The sequence below is a fragment of the Felis catus genome, chromosome F1 (assembly GCF_018350175.1).
Source record: "Felis catus isolate Fca126 chromosome F1, F.catus_Fca126_mat1.0, whole genome shotgun sequence".
NCBI lineage: Eukaryota > Metazoa > Chordata > Mammalia > Carnivora > Felidae > Felis > Felis catus.
Window position 1 is genome coordinate 40,086,289 of NC_058384.1, and position 24,356 is coordinate 40,110,644.

At 53.6% G+C, this 24,356-nt stretch overlaps 1 protein-coding gene across 1 annotated transcript; it reads right to left on the reverse strand.

Annotated features, from left to right (window-relative positions):
* CSRP1 (cysteine and glycine rich protein 1) lies at nt 1-23,040 on the reverse strand. The gene is made up of 6 exons (XM_023247215.2): nt 22,902-23,040; nt 11,450-11,562; nt 6,264-6,432; nt 4,962-5,091; nt 1,613-1,706; nt 1-1,278 (listed from the first exon to the last, which is right to left on the reverse strand). The coding sequence occupies exons 2-6, from the start codon at nt 11,559-11,561 to the stop codon at nt 1,202-1,204; spliced, it is 582 nt and encodes a 193-aa protein (XP_023102983.1). The 5' UTR covers nt 11,562; nt 22,902-23,040; the 3' UTR covers nt 1-1,201.
* Between the last annotated feature and the right edge of the window lie 1,316 nt (nt 23,041-24,356).

The window sequence follows — 24,356 nt, forward strand, 5'->3', positions numbered from 1 at the left end:
TTCTGTTCTAAGAGCTTTATTGACCAGATGAGAAGTCAGCTTGAATACAGCTCATGCCTGCAGCCCTTCCAGGTGACAGCTCCATATAGTCTTGTCCTTTCAGTCACTGGGAGCAGCGAGACCCAGCCCCTCCCCTTCCTCCTGCTGCTCCTGAGTGGGAGGGCCTGGAAGGGATGGGAGTGATGTGGCCGGGGAAGGGTCCCTGGAGAAGGGTGGGATGGAAGGGGCGAGGCCCCGAATGGGCAGGTGGGGTCCTGAGGACTGGGCACACAGGGAAGGGGTGTCCAGATCAAGACTGAGGCTGTGTGTGCCTCCCTCCACATCCGAGGGTCAAGCAGGAGTGGTAAGAACAGAGCACTGGCCTGGTCTGTGCTGTGACGAGAGGAGCTGCCACCATAGCCTCGGGACCCAGGGGTAGGGGCAGAGCTATTTACCCTCAGGTTGGGGCCACTGATAAATGAAAGTATGTGTTGGGGGTGTTTCATTAGGGCTTCTGCCAAACAAGGAACTAGACTCCTGGGGAGGTCAGACCACATCTTGACTTTGGGGCTCTCAGACCTAAGTTGTTCTCTCATCCGGAAGGGGAGGACACCAGGTCCCCAGAGCCTCAGAGGCAAGAGGCCCAGAGAAGCAAGTGGCTCCTACAGTCCATGGCCCTTTCTCTGTGCCTTTCTGCATCCACCTAATAACTCCCGGAGCTGGGACATCCCAGGCCTATTCTAAGGGACACCAAGAAGCCCACCCTCTTACCCACAGAGGAGAATCTCCAGGATCCAATAAACCACAAGCTTCCTCTGCCCCATCATGGTCCTGCTTCCCTCCCCACTGGGCCTACTGCTCCTCTGGGATCTGAGATGTGGGCTCAGGGATCTTGGCAGGTTGATGACAGACACTCAGCCTAACAGGCCAAGAACAGAGGACTGTGGGGCGGGGTGTAGGAGGAGGGGTCAGGTCCCACCTACACTGAAACACTGAGGTTTCCTTCTGGTGACGGGTCAGATCCCAGGCAGAGGGAGCTCTTTAGAGGGGTGGGACCTCAGGTAGACTCCAAACCAAAGGGGGCCAGACACCCAAGTTCAGGTCATTAGTGATGTGTGGCAGGGCTAAGAGGGAGGAAGAATCCTGGAGGTCGCCGAGGCTGCTGGGAAGGATAGGCGATGAAAAGCACGGGAGTGGGCAGCGTGCGTGGGTGGCGGCAGCCTCACTCAGAGTGGACCAAAGCCCCAGCTCCTTGCCCAAAGCCGAAGCCCTTGGGTCCGAAGTTTTTAGCGTAGCATCCTGTGGAGAGTACGGAGAGTGTAAGGCCTGGCTCCTCCTCCCTCAGGCCACACCTCCCAGCCCTCCCACTGGAGCACTGTCTGCTATAAGGGCATCGGACTAGGAGTTAGGAGGCCGGGTTCTGGTCCCATCCTGCCCCGATTGGCCATATGACTCTGGCCAAGTCACTTTTGCCCTCTGGCTTGTCTCCTCCTATGTAAAGTGAAGGGTCATACTAGAAGCTCTGCAATCGACCCCGAGGCCAGGAATTGGTTTACATTTAGCAAGGGCATAACTACTTAGCCCCCTACCCCCTCAGACCTCAGGGCCTCGCATTAGAAGTGCAACCACCCACCTTTGCAGTAAATCTCGCCATCCTTGTCAGCCAGGGTGGTGGACTCGAGGCCTTTGCCGCACTTGGCACACCGGAAGCAGGACTTATGCCAGGACTGGGTAGGGAAGGAAAGAGTTAACGCTGCCACCAGGGGCTAGAGTGTCCCTTACCCCTCCACCCCCAGCCCCATCCCCCTTGACATGAAGACGTTGCGGAAGGGCTCAAGACCCTTCGGAAGTCGGCTCAGCTGGTACCACTGGGAGGATGTGGCCTAGGGGGCCAGGCAGAGGAGGAAGCAGGCCAGGGACCACGTACTACCTCATGCCATCTTCAAGGAAGCGATGCAATGGCACCAGCTGCACCACAAAGGGCAGGTGAGGGGGTGGGACCACCACCAAGGTAGCAGCTGTTTCTCCACCGGCAGGGCCAGACAAGCCTTCTCCGGACCTGCCTGTGGGTTAGCAGTGTGGGCACGGGCTCCTGACTCGTCCCGGCATTGCCACTTACTGCTGCACAGTCTCTGTCATTTCCTGCTCTGGGACACCCCCCTGCCTACCTTGCAGGATGGATGGGAGATCTGCGTATATTCACATATGGTGCCTGGCCACAGCGCAGGCTATTGTAAGTCCTATCCATCGGAACCAGCCCAGCCTCTGAAGTTCTAGAACTGGGTGCCTTGTGCACCCACAAGCCATCCGCTCGCAGAGAGTGGGCTGGTGGTATCTCCCTTGCTAGGTAGCTCTGGGGACTAGACGGCTTTAGCAGGGTACCATGCCTGCCACAGGCCTGGCCCAGAGGAGGCCCTGAACCAATCATATCTAGTATTACTCTGGAAGAAGGGGGTCTGTGAAGTACGCTGATCTGAGCAGAGAAAGGCCTGAAAAGTGCAGTCTCTCCAGGGGCCGCAGAAAGCCCTCTGTGGTTCTAAGAGGGGCCTGGGGGCCACACAGGGCTAACAAACAGCCTGCCGGGGGAGAAGCCGGCTCAGGTTTGTACACAGTGACGGGAGCCAGCACAGACAGGAAGACTTCTCAGCACCCTGTTCCTATTAGCCACAGCTGAGCAGGCTAAGCCACTGCTGTGTGGACAGCTCTGCAAAACCAGGAAGGCTGGGGGCAGGCAGCACGCAGGCAGGACAAAACAAAGCCTTTTAAGGTCAAAGAGCCTCCCTCAGCACAGCCTGGGCTGGAGAATGAGAAAGGAAAATGGATCCCCTCAGATTTCCTGGCTGCCAGACCTTCCATGCTCCAGGGACGGCAGGGTCCAGAGAGCTGAGATGGGGGGGGGGGGGGGCGCAGATCTTGGTCTCCTTCCCAGCACCCTGTGTACCTCAGCGGTCACCCAGCCTTTGCCTCCTCCTCTGCAAAGCAGGGGCTCCTACCCCAACTCTCCAGGCTGGAGCAGGGCTGAATTGCATCCGGACCACCACCACCCCTCATTGCTTAGCCCTCCCTCCAAGTAAGCTTGACCCTTTTTTGCTCATTCATTCAGCACTCCAAAGCACTCCTGTTCCTCAATAGTTCTTTCCCGGCCAAGGCCAAAGAGAGGTAGGTGGAAGTTTCTCCCAACCTTTTCTGCTTGAACCCCAAATCCTCTTATCCTATCCCTTAGAAGTTACAGCCTTAACTGAGAGACCCTGTCTAGGTAATGCACATACGGATTCTTCGCTATTTTTCATAATTTTCTAATCTCCTAGTGAGACACTGTGAGCAGGAAAGATGCCAACTTAACAATAAGATTAATATCTCCTGTTTTCATATCATTTAATCAGTAGCGAAGATCTTCATTTGGGCCTCACAACAATCCCCAAAAGTAAACAATAACAGTAATAATAGTAATAACCCTAACAGCAATAGCCGCTGTGTACTGAGCACGTCCCAGGCACTGCACTGGGTCCTGAATGTGCATTGTCTCATTTAATGTGTAAAACAACTCTATTTGTCAGGGATCATCACTGGCTTCACCTTACAGACGCGGAGCTGAGGCTCAGAAGAGAGAAATGATTTGCCCAAAGTCGCACACCTAGTAAGCAGCTAAACTAGGTTTCAAACCAGGTTGTCTAGGGTCCAAGGTCTTCATCGTCATCGTGCTAGGATTCATGATCCTTTCCCATTGTACAGCTGTGGAAGTGGGTTCAAAGAGGTTAGACGGCCCAAAGCAGAGTGGACAGTAGTAAGAGCATGGGCTTTGGAGTTAGATGGACCCAGGCTTGACTCCTAGCCTAGCCACTGCCTCGCTAGAAGGTCTCAGCAAATTACTTAATGCTTCCGACACTCAGCTTCTTCATCTGTAAAATGGGATAATGATACCTATCTCTGACCAGGACTGTCAGGGTTAAAATGACAGCCTGCTAAGGTCTAGATGGAGCCCAAGTGTTAGTTCCCCATCTGTTGGTCCCGGGCACCTTCCTCGTGGCTTGAAAGCCAAGACCCAAAGCCAGAAGAGTTGCAGACAGGCTCTTGCCTTGGCCACATCACCCCTCCATCTGGGCTTCCTGTGGAGATCCCGAAGTCCTCTCTGGCCATATATTGAAGATGCCTCTTCTGTGATTCTCTGACCGCTACTCTGTGACTGCCAATTCTCCCGCCTCTTCTCCACTGCAGCCTCTCTGCGAGATGGGATTGTCTCACTTAGGATGCGGGCTCACTACAGTGATTCTTACCATGGCCTGGACTGGGGGTCCACAGAGGAAGGGCATACGTAGTGGTCAGAAATAGTTTGCAAAAGCTTCCCAGGAGGCTCTGATCAGCCCTGAACCTTGAAAGTTTCTCCCCTGGGAGTACACGGATGGGCTTCCTGGAGTCTACAACTTATGACATGGAAGGTATATAGATTTTTGAGTGGTTCTTAATACTTTGGGGATCACAAATCATTTTGAAAATCTGATGAAAGCTATGGATCTTCTTCCCAGAGACAGACATGTTCCTACAAAATTTTGCATATAATTTTAGGGGGCTTGTAGCTCCTTTGAAACCCATCCCTGCACCCTTAGGGGGCTGTGGTCCCCAACTCTAGAGACGCAAATTGATCTTTACAACTCCCTATAAATTGCCCCTAAGCATTTAATAATCAATTCCATCCATGGCGGGCCTGTTTTCCTCAGGAGTAAGAATGCTGGCCAAGCCACCCCTCCCAGGAGCCCACAGGTGCCTTCCTCAGTCCTTGCACATGGAGAGGCACAGAGACAAGCCACCCATAGGGACAAAGGGTTCCTCCTTCCCTAGAAGGGAGGGAGTTAAAGCCCAGTGCTCAGGCTCCCTAGAGCAAAGCCAGGGTCAGCATTCTAGGACAAAGTTCTAGGACTCACATTTCAAGAAGGTGTCTCACCAGCCCGTCTCCCCGCACCCCATCTCCCCAGAAGCCACCTTACCTTCCCGGCACCGATCACCTTCTCGGCAGCATAGACTGCCTGGGTGCATCGGGGGCAGCGCTCAGAGCCACCAATCTTCTGGGCAAACTTGGATGCATTAGGGTTGGTGGTGGGCCTGTGGCCAGGGGCCCTGTGTGGGGAAGGACATGCGATGAGATGACTTTCACTGAGGAACATGATTGCGGCTGGCCCTGTGTGGGCATGACTCTGCCTTCCTCTCGCGCCAGGTAGCGGGCAGCTCTCCTGGCCAGGGCCTCCAAGGTCATCTCCCATTTTACAGATGGACAAACCAAAGCTCAGCGCCATGCTATTTTCACAGAGGCATTGTACTCCCCTCAGTCACTGAGTTAAAACACTGGCATCATTTAGCACCTCGTTTGCTAAGAATTGCCCTCCTCCGGTCCCCATGCCTGCAGCCTGCCTATTATCAGAGTCTTTCCAGGAGAAATCTGCTGACAAATCACTCCCTCTGGGGCAATGATCTTGGCTAAAATGTGCTAACTCATCTGTCATTTCTGTCCATTCCCCCCAAGGTCAAGATGCTGGCCAGGCTGACTGCCAACAGCCACTGTTTCCGCAGGCCAGAGGTCGGCGGGTGCCAGTGAAACCCTATAGTCTTTCCAGGGAAGGGAGATAACTTCCCCTGACAGTGGGCAAGAGACGGCGGAGAGAATGAGACTGGCCTGGCAATGGTGCTGCTTCTGAACCCAGGTCTGGCTCAGACACTGGCTGTGCGACCCCCAGCCAAGCCACTGAGCCTGGGCTGGGGTTTCTCTTCAGAGAAAAGGGGAAATTAGACAAAGTAATTCTTGGGGCCCCTCTAAGCTCCAACCCTGATAAAAATATAGGCGGCACTCTCCATACAGGGTGGAGCCTGTCCTGTTTTATTCCCCCGCTGGACCCTCAGCTCCTCTCATTGGCTCATTGGGGTGTTCTAGTCCTACCTTGGAAATCAGGGGGTCTCTGGGGCACCTGGGGGGCTCAGTCAGTTAAGCGTCCGACTTTGGCTCAGGTCATGATCTCACGGTTTGTGAGTTTCAGCCCCACGTCAGGCTCTGTGCTGCCAGCTCAGAGCCTGGAGCCTGCTTCGGATCCTGTGTCTCCCTCTCTCTGCCCCTCCCCCGCTCATGCTCTGTCTCTCTCTGTCAAAAATAAACAAACATTAAAAATTAAAAAAAAAAAAAAAAAAGGAAATCAGGGGCTCTCTGAGCCTTCCGCTGCTTAAACAAAAGTGGTTGACGTGTAGGATCCGGGGGCGGGAGGACAGAAGCCAAGGAAAAGTGGTGAGACTCTTGTACTCACTCCTCGTGCTTGATGCCCAGAGACTCCCCCTTGTCGGTGCTCAGCGTGCCTGCGCCCTGCCCGTAGCCATAGCCTTTTGGCCCGTACTTCTTGCCATAGCACGACTTGCAGTAGATCTCTTCACCATGCACAGCCACAGTGGTGCTGTCCAGATTCTTCTTGCAGACCACTGGGGAGGGAAGTGACTACGGTGAGCCGGGTCTGGGGTGAGCTGTTTGCTCACTGCAGGCCCCCTGCCATTGAAGCTCTCTGGGCCCTCTGATAACTAATATCCTGATCTTTAAGGAGCAGCCTGGAAATGGAGGTCAGATGGCCAATGAGCTGGGAGGACAGAGGGAGGGGATCTGCGTGGCCTAATTCTAGAAATTTTGGCCCAGCCACCTCTCACAGGAGCCCACGTGTGCCCCCCTCCGTCCTCTCCACCTTCACACCCGCCAGGCGGCAGTGCACCCCAGGTTGCGAGGCAACAGCCTAGGCTGACCCCAAGCCGCAGGAAAGGTGTTGAGGGCCTTCAGTCTGCTCTTGACAAAGAGACCACGGGTCCCAACAGGAGAGAAGAAAACAGAAAGGAAGGAAGAAGAAGGGCAGGGTTTTCCTGCTCCCAGCAATGTGACCCTGAAAAAAAAACAAAACAATCTGCATGCTTGGGGGTGCGGGGAGCACAGGCGAAGTGATGCACCCAGAAGAGCAGGTTTCTATTTATTAAGTACCCAGCATGGTGGGCTTTAGGGTGAGATGTGGGTCATGCTAATCACAACAACAAGATCTGGAGTTTCTGATCTCAGAAATCAGTTTGCCACAGGAGAACTGAGGTCAGACTCGGGGAAGAATTCCTAACCCCGGGGGTATGGGAGATTGGAAAGGGATGAGCTTCAGAAAGCCTGTGAGTCTCATATATCTTCCTGTGTATCTCAGAAGAGGCCCGTGCCCATGAAGTGGAGCCTGGGGCCCTGTGCAGTCAGACTGCCCAGAATCAAATCTCAACTCTCTCTCTTTGCAGCTGTGAGACCTGTACGTGATGGGCAAGTTATTTTGCCTTGCTAGCCTCCGGGTCTCCATTTGGGTTTTTTTGTTTATTTGTTTCTTTTTTTTTAAGTAATCACTACACCCAACGTGGGGCTCGAACTCACAACCCTGAGATCAAGAGCGGTACGCTCTCCTGACTGAGCCAGCCAGGTGGCCCTCGGTGTTTCCATTCGTAAACGCAGACAATAATATCTACCCCAAAAGGTGGCTGGGAGAACTAAATAAGATCTTGCATGTAGCGTGCTTAGCACAATACCCCATACCAGGAGGTACATGATAAATGTTGGGTGCTCTTACTAGTATTATACATAAAGTTAGTACTGCGGGGACACAAGGGAGCAGGGAGGACAGGCCCAGGCCTCAAAAGATCATGTGCTCCCAACTTCCACCTACTTCTCTCAAGAGACTCATCCTCACTTTATTTGCTTAGGTCTTATCCTACAATGCTAATTTGGTTCGATGAGCTTCCTTAAGTATGGCGGTCCAGTGTGCCCAACTGGACCATATCCTCAAACATGTCCTGAAGAGGGATACCTCCAGCAACCACTGGAGAAGCTACGCCTCTCACCTCCCTGTGAGAAGGCTCTCAGCTCAGCAATTTGCAACTTGCCATCCTCTGGCTTTTAAAGGGTCGGGCCCTCTGCCAGCTCCTCTCTCACCCTGCCCTCCAGGTTGGAGAATTCAGACTAAATAAGGACCCTCTGGTCTTGCCCTTGACATTCCCACCTCATTCCAGTGTTCTGGGCAGCCCATATATGGAACTTCCCACCACCTCCCCTGGGGCTTGGCTCCCAGGAAGGAGGGAGAGAGAACGGCACGCTCCAACATTCCCTTCTAGGGCAGGAAGTCAGGAGTCGGCCTGGAATTGCTTCCCGTAAGACCCAAGTTGAACTGGGAATTCCAAAACCAGAGGGAAGGCAGAAAGCAGAGACGAGGTCAGTTGGGGGAGCAGAGGTCTATTTTGACTCATCTCGCCAGCAGGAGTTACAGGAGCTCAGCCCAGAGGAGAGAGCGGGGCCTACAAAGTCGTTAGCCTCCAGGTGGCTCCCTGCAGGGCCAACTGAGCCCTGACTTCCAGAACCCCAGAACCGGAGTCGAGACCACCCTGAGGGTTTCTGCTCTGCTTTGTTCTCCCCAAGACCTTCTGCCCTTCCACCTCCATGCGGGCAATATAGTCTGGTCACCTGGAGGCTCCACCAAAGACTCAAAGGGAATTTTGAATGAAGGCCTAACTAAATTTCTACCAAGTGTTAAGATAAAAAAAAGACTTAGTTGTGGTGAGTGATGCACCTGTTGGGAAAATGTCTTTCCAGATGCCACAGGCTTGGGGAGGCCTTTTTGGTGATGCTATTTTGAAATATGGGCAAGAGGCAAGCCACAGGTGAGAGGTCGGAGCCCCCTCACCCCACCCCAAAACAGAGAGGGATTCTCTCTGGAAGGAAAACCAAGGCCCACAAAGAAGTTTAAGCTCACAGAATTGGCCAGAAGCAGGGCTAGGTCAGAACCAAGCCTGATTTCCATATCTGGCTATTTTCTGCCTGCCCGAGACCCCCTTCAGGTAGGCCAAGCATGTGGGACCAAGCGGGTGAAAACCGACCCGAAATTTCAGCTGCAGGCGAGGAGATGCTGGTGTCAGAGGGCGTGCAGGGTTCCTCTGAGCTTCCCCTATGCTCTGCGGTTCTGGGAAACAGCCCAGTTCTATCACTCACCACCATGGGGTGAGGTCAGACCAGGTCCACTGTTCCACAGGGCTGGGTGCTCAACCCTGCCCTGCCCAGGAGGGAGTTGGTTACAGCTCAGAGAAGGCCACACAGCCTCGGGCCGAACCCCAGGTGCAGCGCCGAGCTCTCCCGCCTGCTAACAGGAACTGGCCACCCCTGCCGAGACCACCTCTGCCGAGACACCCCTGCCGAGAGGCCAAGCCCAGGGTGGAAGCCATTCTTCCCGACTCTTATTACATCATCCTGTCTTCCTCCTGTCTGTCCCAGGCCCTCAGGAAAGGGAACGTAGGTGCCACGCTGAGTAGAAGCCACAGCCAAGGACCCAAATGGTCAGAGGCCCAGCCAGCAAAGGGACTGCGGCCCTTAATGCCCCCCAGGCCCATACTCTGCTAGCCTTAGGAAGGAAAGAGCCTTCAGAAGAAACTTAGGAAGGAAGGTCCTTTGATTCTCTGAGGGTTATTCTGAGTTCTTGAATTCAACCTGGACACTTCACACCCACTTCTCTGAAAGAGAGAAGTGACGCTCCTTCCAATCATAAACAAATGTGCAAAATGCTGTTCTGGCACCAGGAATAAGCAAGTTGTGGAGACACCTGGTTGCCGGAACCTCTTTGGGCTCAGATACTAAGAACCGTGCAGGCCCTGAGACCCCAGGCAGACGTAAGATCCTTCCCTATGGCTGTTACTTTCACAACACCCCCTCCCAGCCCTGCTCCCCGGCCTGACTTTCCACAACTGTTTCTAGTCCTCAACACCCCCTCACACCCTGCCCCAGGCCTGCTCCCTTCCTCCTATGCCACCCCCTAAATTCCTGACTTCCCTCAACCACAACTAACAGCCACTCCTCCACAGGCAGGACTGAGGCCTCTCAGCTGGCCGCTTCTAGTGATTAAGCAACATTTGAGAGCAAAGACAGAAGCCCTATGGACCCCAGCAGCCCAGACCCTCTTTCCTAGCCAATGCTGAGCCCGCTTATTCCTTCTGAAAAAATAAACGGCTTGAAAACTCCTAAGTGCAGGGAACTGCTGATAACGAGATGCGGCTGTCTGCGGCCTCCTCTGCGGGCTAGAGGCCAACTAGGCCCCACCAGGGCTCGTTTACTCCCATTCATCAGACACAGCCCTCCGGCTGCCCCTGTGGCTGGCTGTGCAGGGTGTGGGCCCCTGCTGCCCTGTGCTGGGTGGCTTCCGGCTGAGTCACCCAGCAGCAGGTAGAGATCTGGTGAACATCCGGTGACCAGGCGGCCCTTGGCCCATCTGGCTCCTACTCTGGACCACAAATCACCTGGGAACAGAGGGGCCACAGACACCCGCCCCCAACTGTGCTCCATGCGATGTAGGATGGACGGGACCCCTTTTCTGGATCTCTCAGGTGGGGTGGGACTTCAGCGCCCTGTGAGGCCATCACACCACGTTGCCTGCAGTCCCATAGGCACGGCGTGCATGTATCGATTGCGGTAAGGACTTGGTTTTCCAAGCTTCTATCTTTTCATTCTCGCAACAACCCCGTGAGATAAGTATTATTAGCTCCCCTGTCACCATGAGGCAACTCAACCCAAAGAGAAACTGAGTAACTTGCCCATCACCACCCAGAAAACCAAAACTGAATTCAGATTAGAACTCTGGCCGACTGGCTGAAGAAACCCAGGGCTTAACTAAGACATTCCATTGCCTCCCACTCTTGTCTGCCCTCAAGGAAAACTCGTGTCGCTGAAAATACCTCTTCCTCTGACCCAGACCCTCTGTTCTGATCACAGCGAACCGAGTCATTTAGAAATGGGGGGGGGGGGGGGGGCGCCTCCCTGAGGCACTGCTTCCTGGGTGCTCTGAAAACACCGTCGGGGTCAGGATCCGGACTCATCCAGGCTTGTGATTCGAGCCACTCTTGCTCTGGGTTACTGGGAGAGGATACCGAAAGATCTGCCTGCCTGCCTGATCTGTCTTCCTCTTATCCCAGGCCGTTGGAGCAGAATGGGAGGTGAGGGAAGTGACCAGGCAGGCTCAGAAGGGGGCGGAAGAAGGGGGAACCCAGTTCTTCTCCCAGACTCGGGTGTCCCCCATAAAACTGCAGCCTCTTAACAAGTGATAATTTGGGTAAAACTTTGATGTTTTCCTCTTCAATGATGGCATTGTGGCAGGGAGAGAAAGAGGAGAAAGCAGAGTGGAAAGTTTCCCTAACCAAGTCTGAAAGCTTGGCTCCCAGCCCCCCAGCGGCTGCCACCCCCCCCAGCTCTGGCCAGCCCGTCCCCTTAGAAAGCAGCTTCTGAGCGGAACAAAGAGGCCCTTAAGTGTTTCCCTCCCCAGCTGCGCTCCAGCCAAATGTCAAGCTGTTTACATCCCATGGGGCCAGTTCCCTGGGGTGTTGACAGGCCCAGCCTGTGGGGGCGGGCCCAGACCCAGTCCCCACGACAACGACAGCAGGGCCCGGGGCGCGTACTCACTGCACAGGAAGCAAGATTTATGGAAGCTACTGCCTTCACACTGAACCTCTTCCGCAAAGTAAACCGTCTTCTGGCACACCCCACATTTCTTGCCTCCGCCCCAGTTCGGCATTCTGAAACGGAACACAGAAACGGGAATTAGGTTTACGGGGAGATGGAAACACAGATCGCCCATGACAGAAGAGCCACAGGCAGACCGAGGACAGAAGGAGGGGGAGCGGAGCACCTGTGGGGGCCCCCAGCCCTGGCCCCCTTCCTCCTGGCTTCTTGCCCCAGAGCCATCAACAGATGTGCACTGAGCAACCATTGACTTTCAGCCTGTGCCAGGCACTAAACAGCATAAATAAGCAGCAGGGGCACCTGGCTGGCTCAGGGGGTTAAGTGCCCGACTCCCGATTTCGGCACAGGTCGTGATCTCACGGTTCATGGGATCAAGCCCCACATCTGGCTCTGAGCTGACAGAGCGGAGCCTGCTTGGGATTCTCTCTCTGCCTCTCTCTCTCAAAATAAGTAAATAAACATTAAAAAAAAATAAATAAACAGGGGCGCCTGGGTGGCTCAGTCGGTTAAGCGTCCGACTTCGGCTCAGGTCACGATCTCACGGTCCGTGAGTTCGAGCCCCGCGTCGGGCTCTGGGCTGATGGCTCGGAGCCTGGAGCCTGCTTCCGATTCTGTGTCTCCCTCTCTCTCTGCCCCTCCCCCGTTCATGCTCTGTCTCTCTCTGTCTCAAAAAAAAAAAAACATTAAAAAAATTAAAAATAAATAAATAAACAGTATAAGCAAGCATAAGAATACCAGTTCTAGGAGGCTGTAGTTGCAATAAATTGAACCCTCTGCTACATGCATCAACAGGAATAAATCTCACAGAGATGCACCCGAGCCAAAGAAGTGGATAAACTGTAGTTCACAAAACACAAATCATTTGTGTAAGGTTTCACAAACAGACACAATTCATACTGTCGAGAGATGAACACATGGGTGGAGAAGTTATAAAGAAAAACAAGGGAACGATTATCACAAACTCTTATCTTAGATTTGGTGCCTCTAAGACAGGGAAAGGACCACAACTATCTTGGGGGTCTCCAGAAGGGCTGCTAAGGCGCCCCTTAACCTGGGTGGTTGCCATATGGGCACTTTATAATTATTCTTTGAACTATACATGAAGGCTTTATATGCTCCTTTATGTGTATGATATAGCTCACCAAAAAACCCAGAGAAAATTTTAAGTAGGAGGTAGCACACAGGGCATAGTTCTCAAGTTTTAGGCCCATTAGGATCAGGGGTGCGGGGGGCGGGGGCTTCTGCGAAATCAGATTGACCAGCGCCACACCAGACCCCAAATGAAGCACAGGAATCTGGGTTTTTAATAAGCACCCCAGATGAGTCCAAAGCAGGCAGCTCGAGACCAGCTCTGAGATGCTCTACATATTGGTTCTGACTTGAGGTCCTGATGCCAGACGGGGTGGGTCCAATTCTGAACCCACCACTCACTGGCTATGTATAGTTGGCCTTTCTCCCCCTGCCACCACCCCCCCATTTTTTTTTAAAGTAGGTTTCATGCCCAGCACGGAGCCCAGCTGGGGGGCCTGAACTCATGACCCTGAGATCAAGACCTGAGCTGCGATCAAGAGTTGGACGCTTAACCAACTGAGCCATCCGGGGGCCCTGTCTTTGGGTAGTTGGTCTCTCTAAACTTTGATTTCTGCGTGTAAAATGAGGAGAAAAACAAAAGCTATTTCATAGGTTATTTCTGGGGATCAAATGAGGTAGGGCATGTCACAGGGGCTGGCCTAGAGTTGGCATTCACTAATTATTATTAACTCAGAAGCCCAAGACTGCAGGACAGGCCTGCTGCCAGTGGGTACCTGATGCCCCAGAAAGCAGCACAGAAGGTAAATGCCATAGAAGTTTGGAGAACCTGGATCCCCTTTGGCTGATGGGATCAGCTTCTCTCCTTCCATTTCACTCCCTCACTCAGACATATGACCGAAGGACACAGATGACCCTTTGGCTTTCCTTTAAAATTTTTTAAATGTTTATTTATTTTTGAGAGACAGACAGTAAGAACGGAGGAGGGGCAGAGAGAGGGAGACAGAATCCAAAGCAGGCTCCAGGCTCTGTCTGAGCCGTCCGCACAGAGCCCTACATGGGGCTTGAACTCATGCACTACGAGATCATGACCTGAGCTGAAGCCAGACGCTTAACCGACTGAGTCACCCAGGCACGCCGACCCCTTTCCCTTTCTTGACAGAGGTTCATGGAGGGCGGGTTCCCGTGCAAGGCACGGGCGACTGTGGGTAGAAGATGGGCGACGAGGTGGCCCGGGATGGGGTGCGTATAGGATGATGCAGGGTGCTAGGAGATGAAGGGGGGACGGGGCCAGAGGGGGCTGTTGCCTCAGGACGCAAAGACGCCTAAGGAGAAAACTCACCAGGAGCCTATCAGGAAATGTTGAAAACAGGGATGTGTTATCCAGAGCCCCGGTAGCAGGACTTGTGCCGACAGCAAGAATCAATGTCAAAGACAGAGGAAGACATGGTTTCCACTGCTGGAGAGCTTCCCACCTGACTGTGGACATAGGCCTCAGCTCAACAAGAAGGTCTAGGTCGTGCTCACAACGGAGTCCCACACCCTATACAGCACCTGGCGTACAGGTGTTCGTATAGGTGTTCAATAAGTAGCAGAGGAATGAGCGAAGGATGCCCCAGGGCCAAGTTCTCTTGGGGCATTTCTGCAGAGCCTGGGACCCAGTAGAGGTACTCAGTAAAAGTGTGCAGGCTGATAAGCAGGGCTTAAGGTGGGCAAAGGGGTGTTGATGGTGCTGGCTCATCACTGTCACTGGGGCTCAAATATCACAATGATCACGGGGATTTTCAGCAAGGGTTTGTCCTAGCAGAGGAGACAGACACATTTTCATTCCCCCCTGCTTTGTCCTCCCACATCCTAAAAGCTGGGGTTTCCTCTGGTCCCAACCTGGCCCCCGTCTCTCCCCAGTCTCCTATGGCCCCACCGCGCTTGCCGTCCTTTCATGCCAAGGACGTCCATACACCTCTGGCCTCGGCCTCTCCTCTGAGCCCAGTCTCGTCCATCTGACTGAGTTCAGGTGAGTATCTCCGCCTGGATGGTCCACAAGTACCCTAGTTTCAACGTGCGTGACCTGAACCCATTGCCTTTTCTCACACTTGTTCTTTTTCTCGACTTTTCCATTTTTTGCACGTGCTGCCACAACCGTTCTCTCCATCACAGAGGAATTATCCCACACCCGAGAATATCGGTGGGTTCTTCCCCCTCCCTTAGCTGCACCCCACTCTATGCTCCCCTTTGCCCACTCACCCCCAAAACCTGTGCTGACCCTATAGGCTCTCTCCTCTCCAGCCCTCTTCCCAGCACTCTAACCCAGCCTACTCACCTCTCCCTCACGCAGCCCATCCCCTTTGAAGAAGACACCATGCTATATTCACCTATTTCTTGGCAACTATCCCAATTTTCAGCCATGGCACATGGCCTGGATCTAACCTAAGCAGCCAAGGCTATTGGCTTAAAGGTGGGCCAGCTATACATTTCAAGCCAATAAGATGGGAGAAGGCAGTTCTGGGGGCTCTGGAGGAAAAAGCATCCCGATCTTCGGAGAAAACTTCGTGGAAGCAAGTCCCTCTTCCCCCCAGTGAGGACAGGGAGCAAGGGGTTCTGAGGCGGTTGTCCCAAGGGGGACAAACAGTCTCAGAATGAAGCTGACAGCAGGGAAGACAGAGCCGAGAGACGAAAGAAAAAGAAACCGAGTCTGTAATGACATCATTAAGCCACCAAATTCAGCCAAACCTAAAGTTCAATCTATCTCTGAATTTTCCAGTTAAACAAACCAACAAATTCCCTCTGTTGTTTAAGTTACTTTACAAGTGAATGCAGCTCCAGGGAGACAGCAATTATGGCCTTGCTGCTTCTGGAATCTCTTTCCTATTCCATTCCCAAGCAGCTGCCAGATCATTTTTGTGGAGGCTCCCCCTGCGCAAAAGCCATCAGTGACTCCCCGCTGTCGCCTGAGAATAATCACTCCCCTCACACTGAGGTTCTCCCCTGCGTGGTCTCCACTTCCTTTTCCAGCTGTCTCCTGTTACCATACCTCCCAAATGATCAGGGTTGGTGATACAATCATTGGGTTCCGCCCCCGGAATGCCCAGCGCCGGACCTGGCCTGTGGGAAGGGTTCCGTCAATGCCTGTGCACAGAGTGGCCAACCACAGCCATTCCGTTCTCCTGCGAGGGCTGCTTCAAACACCTGCAGTGACATGCGAGGGGGGCTCTGCTTGGGAAGCTTCTGGGGAAACCGTGCCTGTTCGTACGGAGCCACATAGATTCTCTTCTGCCTCTGACTAAGGGACTAGATGTCACCCCCAGAGAACTCCTGCAGCTAGGGCACCCCAAATGACAGCCTGCCATTGACTGCATGTTTATTATGCACCAGGTTACATAAATCATCTCATTCTTCCCCCACCTGGAGATGGGGAATATGTGCCTACCTTATAGATACGGAAAGCAAGGCTCAGAGAAATTAGGCACTTGCTAGCAGTGACTCATCTGGAAGAGACAGGACTGGGATTCTAATGCGGGTTTAGCTACTTCTGAGTCCTCTGCCTCCCCAGCTGTCATGCTGATGCCCCATCGTATTTCAGTGTGCCTGCTCACAGTAGGCATACGGTACCCCAACGCGTGGCTCTCTGCTCCCTTTCCAACCTCCTGAACCAGCAAGGGATATGCTCCATGCCCCTAGGAATACCCCCGAAGGAGGAAAGTTCCCCTAAGCATGTGGTTGAGAGCCAGTTCCAAACAGTGTTTTGTTTCCAGACACAAAGCCCTTCTCCCTCTGGGGGAGACCCACAGCTCCATACAGGCCTCTCCTTGTTCTCCAGCAGGGCCCCAGGGAAACAGGAACATGGGCGGAGAATGGGTGAAACCCAAGGCCCTGCCAATGAGGAAAATCTGCCCGGGATGCCTGCGCCATTCCTTTGAGCCTGGCCATTTGGCTGGGGGCTCTCCTCTCAGGAGCCCAGTGAAGGGACAAGGGCTCTAGAACCTCGGGATGAAAAACAGTGATGGTTCACTAACTGGAAGGGTCCCAGGCCACCCCTGTGGATGGGCTCCCCATCCCCTCTGTCCACATGAGGACCCCTCCAGGGGACTTGCCGTGGGGAAGTCTCAGCTGGAGGGAGCCCTGGCCACCTCCCTCCCTACAAGAGGCAGGGAGCACTCTTCACTCCACCCCCACCCTCCTGCTCGGCCCCTTCTTTCCAACAGCCAAATTCCAGCTATCTATCAGGAGGCCGAGTGGCCTTAAAAGGAAGCCTGTTTCTCAGAGTTTCTGGGGTGCTTAGGAGGACACCTAGCTGCTTCTCAATTGCCTTCCTAGTTCTGGCTGTCAAGAGGCACCATGGGAGACTCTGAGGAGGCAAGTTCACCAGGTCAGAGTTCAGGTGGGAGAGTTCAGTAGTTAGAAAAGTGGGTCTGCACTCCATCCCTTCGTAGTTGAAGGATCTTGAGCAACTTACTTTCCTCTCCGAGCTTCAACTTGCTAGTCTCTAACTTGAACCATACATGGGCTCCCTAAAATCGCTGCTCGGAGGAGTGATGAAAATATATGGAAGTGATGGCAGGGGGCCAGGCATACCATTAAGTCCTCGGTCCTCTGATCACCACTGACAGGACCGGCCCAGGCAAGCTTGACACCAGCTGTGGGGCCAGACGTCTACCGTCCTTCCAAGCTAGCCCACATCTGGAGGGAGCAAGGCTTGAGCAAGAACATGCCAAATGGGGACCACGGATTCCTGGCTGATCTGTCAGCCCAGCAAAGGAGACAAGTGACTTGCCCTTCTTTGGGATCTAGTTCCCCCTGGCTGCCTGAGATGCAAGCAGAGACTTGTGTCTTTGTATCAAGCTCTTTTGTATATTGTTCTGGGTGTTCAAGAATCATTGCTATCTTCTGTAATCCCATTATCCACCTGGCGAGTTTGCAGCGGGTGCCCTCCAGAGAGTTACATTCCCACTGGCAATTGCAGTCTGTGTTCTGGTTTGCCCTTTTTCACTACGTTGATCATCTCAACAGAGAATAGGCCTTGAATTTTCTGCTGAATGGCTAGAAATATCTGGTCAGCTCTTTACCTGAAATGTCAGGATCCTTAGGGCCGGCTGGAAGCTAGAAGCCAAGGGTTGGCCTCTTCTGATAAGCAGCTAACTGTCCACACCTTTCTATCTAGTTGTCCCATTAAGAGCTGTATCCAGATCCTCAATCTTGAGAGGAGGGATTCAAGATGGCGACTTGCATAGCAAGAGAGAAAGAAGCAGATGTAAGGCATAGACGCTCATGTTCATACACGTCATGAAAGTTGGGATGAGGTGATGGGTTCAGCGTGGTCATGTGTGAAGTCCAAGGAACCATCTCAGAGATGGATAATCCTCAGCCACCGGCCACAAGTGTCTGAAGGAAAGCCTCCTCTCGTCAAACCGTGATTTGACAAACCATCCCATGTCTTTATTCGTCCAGTGGAAAAATCCCATCTCTCCCATTCCAAAAATGTCTTTTTCCCTAGGGTCAAAGAGCGACTTTTGGCCACAGAGCTCAGGTCCCCACCCACTCGGTCTGGTAGAGACCCGTCAGGTGTTCGTCTAATTAGAAATGCACTGCTCGTATTACCTGAGCTTTGTGGTACTTGGCCAGGTACACGGGAGAGCTGTCACCCTTTCCAGTCCTATAGCTCAGCCTCTTCTTCCATGCCCCGTCAGGAGAGCAGCCAAGGAGAAAGAGGGAAGGAGGCAGGGCCATGTTGATGAGGGTTCAGAACCTATGTCTTAAGAGCTGGCACCCGAAAGCCCAGGAAATAATCTTCCCCCGACAATAATGGTCACTGGGAGGGGGAGGAATGACCGATTAAAAAAAAAAAAAGCCACAAACTTGGGTGCCTGGGTGGCTCAGTCGGTGAAGCGTCCGGCTCTTGATTTCAGCTCAGGTCAGGATCTCGCGGTTAGTGAGTTCAGGCCCCGCATCGGGCTCTGTGCGGAGCCTGCTTGGGATTCTCTCTCTCCTTCTCTCTCTCTCTCTCTCTCTCTCTCTCTCTGCCCCTACCCTACTTGCTCCCTCTCTCAAAATAAATAAATAAACTTAAAAATTAAAAACAAATAATTTAAAGAACCCACAAACTTGCCCCCAGCTTCACACCGCCCGCTACACGATGTCTTCACAGACCTGCACATGGCCCACCTCTCTGCACGTAGCAGGATCTTTGAGCTCTGGTGACTCCTGGCCCCGTGGAACCCTGGGACTTGACCGTCATTCCAGCTCAGCTCTCTCCCTGTGCTAGGAGTGTTCCCTTCCCATGGCCCTTGTGTGACTGAGCTGACAAGGACAGTGTTATGTCTCTTCCTGCTTGTCTCTTAATGCCTCTTGTAGTAGATCTCTTCCCCCTGCGGAGCTTAGAAACCTGAAGGTCAACAAAAGAAGGAGGGGGAGGTCTATGATTTTTTTTTTAATATTTCAAAACTACTACAAGAAATCTTATATTATAATAAGGTCTCACAGACTAGTCAACGGATCAAGTTTCTCTGGTTCTTTTCTGGAATGATGTCAATGCAGAGTGGTAACAACTGGTCGTCCCACGCTGAAAGGTCTGACTGATTTTTCTTGGATTGAATTTTAAAAAGCAAAGACAAATTAGCACTTGGACCTTATAAAAACAGGTTGTCTGCAGCTGACTTCGCAGGAGGCTCCATCCCGCCACCCCCCCTCCCAGCCCTGCATAAAGAGCACCAGGCACACTGGAGAGGAGGGAGGAGGGTCCTGTCGCCTGGTTGGGGCCGAGCCTGTGCTCCAGCTGCAAACCTTCTATTTCTTCCTCCTTTGTTACTGTTGAGGAGTCAGACGCTGCCTTTCTGGCCCCGGGGAAGCACTGGAAATACCAGCGTCTGGAAATGCTAGCCGCCTCAGTATTTACACACTTTACCATACATGGGAATTACTCAATGCCCACGTCAGACGAATTCCTAGGGAGCTGCGTAGTACAGCCACGTCATTTCCATAGAAATTCCTGACGACTGGAAACCACAGGCAAAGCCTCTGGTACCCAGCAACCCCCTCCCTGCTCTCCCTACCCACAGCTAGTTACTCTGTGTGTGTGTGTGTGTGTGTGTGTGTGTGTGTGTGTGTGCCTTTTTCTCAAGCAGTCTCTTTCCCAGGCTTCCTTTCTTTCCTGGAAACCTGGCCTGGAAATTCAAACACACATCAGACCTGGTAAAAGCATATCCACCAGATCTGACACCTAACCTCCAGGGGCGCCCTCTCCTCCCTGGCCGTGCAGCAGAAACCTAGAGGTCATGAGTTCTAACCCTGCCTCCATTCGCGTTCATAATGGCAAAGCCATATCTTCCTTAAGTACTTTATAAGCCACAGCAAAGCACTTTGTATAAAGTGCGTGTGTTTCACAAATGGCAGATATCGATCACCCTAGTAAACTGATTTAGAAATTGGGAATGTAAAGGGAGCAAAGAGGAATAATAAAGTGACTGAGCATGGAAAGAGTTGGCCTATCTTTGAATGGTAACTCCATAGCTGACCAGCTGTAGTACTGGGCAAGTTACTTATCACTCCTGAGCCTCAGTTTCTTCATCTCTAAAATGGGGAGCATCGGATTGTTCATAGATTGCTCAAGATAATACACAGGAAGGATTTAGGCCAGTCTCTGGTGCACGGTAAGTGCAGATATCTGCTTACTATTACCTTAAAGGAAGGTCAACGCTAATACTTCTTGTTCAATTTTATGACTCAATTTTAGATATTTAGCAAGATGCCCAAGTAATGGCAGATGGTTGACTTGGAGGAAAGGTCCTTTTGTTCTCCCTGGCAATTCTTTGTTTAGAAGTTCTTACTACACCTCAAAATGTAAAATGCAGGGGGCACTTGGGTGGCTCAGTGGGTAAAGGGTCTGACTCTCGATTTCAGCTCAGGTGATGATCTCACAGTTTGTGAGCTCGAGGCTCATGTTGGGCTCTGTGCTGACAGCGCAGAGCCTGCTTGAGATTCTCTCTCCCTCTTTCTGCCCCTCCCCTGCCTCTCTCGAAAATAAATAAATATGTAAAAATGTATAATGCAGGACTCTTCAGTCCTCAAGCAAACCTACTTTTCACAATAAGCTGGGCTTACAAAACTATTTAAAACCTTGGCAGCCTATCAACACAGCCTTCCCAGGGGCGCTTGGGAGGCTCTGTCAGTTAAGCATCCGACTTCGGCTCGGGTCACAAATTCATGGTTTGTGAGTTCCAGCCCCGCATCAGGCTCTGTGCTGACAGCTCAGAGCCTGGAGCCTACTTTGGATTCTGTGTCTCCCTCTCTCTGCCCTCTCTTGCTCATGCTCTCTCTCTTTCTCTCTCAAAAATAAACATTAAAAAAATTGTGTGTTTTTTTTTTTAAAGCCTTCTCAATTTGTTTTCACCACCAGGAGAGCCACAGGAAAATAAAAACTATCTTTTTTTCCCCTCGCCTGATCCTCAGTAATGCTCACAGGGAAAAACTGGCTGCTAACTGTTTGTCCAGTAGGGCAACTAATAGCCTGTATCTACCCCGTTGGTTCACCAAATGTTTGCTGACCGCCAACCGAGTATCCACACCACACTCTCAGGCTACCACTCTACTCCAGTGAGGACGCTAGGGTCCAGATGCAGATGTTTACAATTGAGAAAGGAAACCCCCGGGGCCAGGGCAGACCAGAGGCAAAACTTGTGGCACCCCCATTTCCCACACCTTATTAGCCGGTGGGCCTACTCCTCAGCTTCTCTCCTGCATCCCGTCCCCCCAGAACCTTTGGCCTGGGCAGTGTCCCCCTCCCCCTTGTGTAGCCCACACCACACCCTCAGCGGGATAAACTTCCTGCCCGGTCTGACTGTCCCCACCCCGGATATCCTCCCCGAGGCAAAGGGTCATTCCCTGGGAAGCTGTGAGCAGTGCAAGGCTGCATTCAGCTGGGATGGGATAGAAGCTGCCTGAAAGCGGCTGAGGACTGAGGACAGTCTCTCTTTGAAGAGGAGACCCTGGGCTCCTGAGTCAGAGCCCGGCAGGAGAGTCAGGAGGCACCTGTTGAGCGAAAGCTAGGGGACCCTTGTCCCAGAACCCCAGGAGAAATCCCCAACCTGCCCTCTGAGATGACAGACATGGCCAGCACTTCCAGCCTCCTTAGCTTCTGGGGAGGAAAGGGGAAGATAAGACAGAAGACAGTAATGGAGCCGCAACGTGTTCCAGGTCTGCTCAATACCTCCCAAAGTACCCTTCCCAAAAGAAACTAGGCATTGAGAAGTTAAGTCACTTGTCCAAGGTCACCAGTATATTGAGTGGCAGATCTATCTGTCAAGGCTGAGCCAGTCTGCCTTCCAAGCAATCTCTCACGGAGATTCCAGGCTGCCTCTTCATGACTCACTTTCTACCCAGGGCCCAGTGGGTCTCCTTAGTGTCACTGCCACTGGATCCCAATGCTGAGCCCTGTCAGGGAGGGAAGGGCCTGCCCATTCATTCACCACCCCCCCAGCCCCCCACCAACGGGAGCAGAGGGGTGGATGGCTGGACCTCAGGCCTCTAGGGAGGGGCCAAGCCCAAGCTACTCCTCCCAGCCTAGACCCAGGTCCTGGTTAGCTTACAACAGCACAGGGATCAAGAGCATGCAGGATATCTACCCCCACCCCACCCCGCCTGTGAGTGTAGACACAACACCTGCTTCAGAGGTTGCTTGTGGGGTAATATCTTGCAACTTGCTTTAAATATGCCCAACACCAGCTCCTTTCTTGCTCCCCAGCCTTCAAGGACTGAGGCCACAAAACACTGACGGTGGGCATAAATCGTCCCCACCTGGCACCAAGACTTGGGGTGGGGGCAGGCGAAATGTTACGGTTTCCATCTGGCTCCTTAAGAAGAGTGAAAACTCGCACCTGCGCTCAGGGCACAGATGCCCCAGGCTGGGCCCTGAAGCCAGATGGTTCCTCCACCCCCACCCCCGGCACGTTCTCCTCCCGGAGCAGGAGGGTGAGGGAAGGGGTGGCACGGATGCCCTCATCCCCCTGCCGTACAATGAGCGTCAGTGGCGCGCAGAATCGCTGATTGTTCTGCTGCCAGACCTGCGGGCGGTGGGGGAGCCCGGCCACCCCGGGTCAGGCGCACGCAGGAGCCGTTTGTGCCAGGAAGCCCCGAGCCGGGAGGCACCCAGCGCCTCCTGGAAAGGGAAGCGCCGCTCCGGCGAAGTGTGGCCGCTTCTCCCACTCCGCGGCCCGCGACGGCCGCCCCCCCCCCCGCGGCCGCACCACTTTGCTTCCCAGCAAAGTGGGGCCGCGGCGGCCGGGAGGTCGGGCCGGCGCCGCGCGGGTGCAGCGCGGGGCCGGGAGCGCGCGGAGGGACCGGGCCGGGCCGCGCGGCCGCGGGGCGCACTCACCTGGCAGCTGGCTGCGCGGCGCGCGGGTGGGAACGTTCTCGGAAGTGGCGGCTGGGTGCGCCCGGCCCGCGCCTCGTTTTGTTCCGCTCGGGGGAAGGCGTGTCCCGGGCCACGCCAACCAGTGGGCTTTGCACACTGCACCACAGCAGGGCTGATGTCATGGCGCGAAGCCCCGCGGAGCTGCCCTCCCGCCGCCCCCACCCCGCCCGAGCCCCAGACCCGGGGCGGCCGGACGGCGCAGGCGGGAGACGCCAGTTCTGCCTCTGCGGACCCACTGTGTGCCCCTCCGCTGCTGCTGCTGCTGCTGCTGCTGCTGCTGCTGCTACTGAGAGCACGTGCCCGGACCTGTCGGAGGGGTTTTCCTGTCGGCCAGATGAGAGGTTGCAGATGTGAGCCGAGAGATCAGACTCCCGGTAAACTTGTGCCCCGAGTAAATGGAGGAGAGGCAGGGGAAGTCTTACATTCGCATGTTCCGGTGGCAAGGGGTAAGGGACGCATTGGGGCGCCAGAGTAAGACAGGCCTGAGCTCTGATCTTGCCCCTTCCACTTACTGGCTGAGCCCCTGGTCTAGACACCTAGCCCTTCTGGGTCTCAGGCTCTGCATCTGTTAAAGGGGTATAATCCACAGGGATGTTGTGGGGGTTAAAATGAGATCCTATAGGACCCGTAAGCCCTCAGCAGTGGCCACCATATGACAGATATTCAACTGTTAACTCCTTCGTCCAAGGGCTCTTGTCCCTTCAGCTTTCTCCCACCTTCCTGGCTCCCCAAAGGAGAACACCCCACCCCACCCCCAAAAGCAGCAGTTCTGAAAAGTGCGTGCCTCCTCTGGGACTTTTCTCTGGGCCTCCAGGCTTCAGGATGACAGGTACAGGCTCAGGCCACTCAGAACCGCCCCTGGAGCAGTTACTACTGGGTATGGCACCTTCACCCAGTTCCCAGCCCTCCCTGAGTGCCTGCTACAGGCATTGCACAGGGCAGAGAGGCTCACTCCCTGCAGAGCTGCCTCTTCCACCAGAGGAGAGCCTTCACCTCTTTCTTGGACTCAGGGATAGCCCAGAAACCCAATGCCCTGAACAGAGAAGGAAGTCCCCAGGGGCCCTAGCCCCTCAAGCCAGTTCCATCCCCCACAGCCCTGCCCTCCCAGGGGGTGGGGGGTAGGGGGGGACAGAGCACTGCCCTCTGTTTGGGAACCTGTGGACCTGGGTTTGGAGGAACAGCCGGGAAACAAGATCTTCTTGTTTGCAGTTTCTTGTAGCTTGTTCACTATATTTCTAAGTCAGAGGGAAACCGAGGGCTGTTGCTATCTCCCATTCTCCAGGGCTCGGTGACATTATTTGCACTGAGTGCAGACCGAATGAACTACACTCAGGTCTTGGGTATACATTTCACTGTGATTGTGTATGTTCTGTGGGTGTGACCCTGTGTAACTTTCTACAGCTCTCTTGGGCTCTA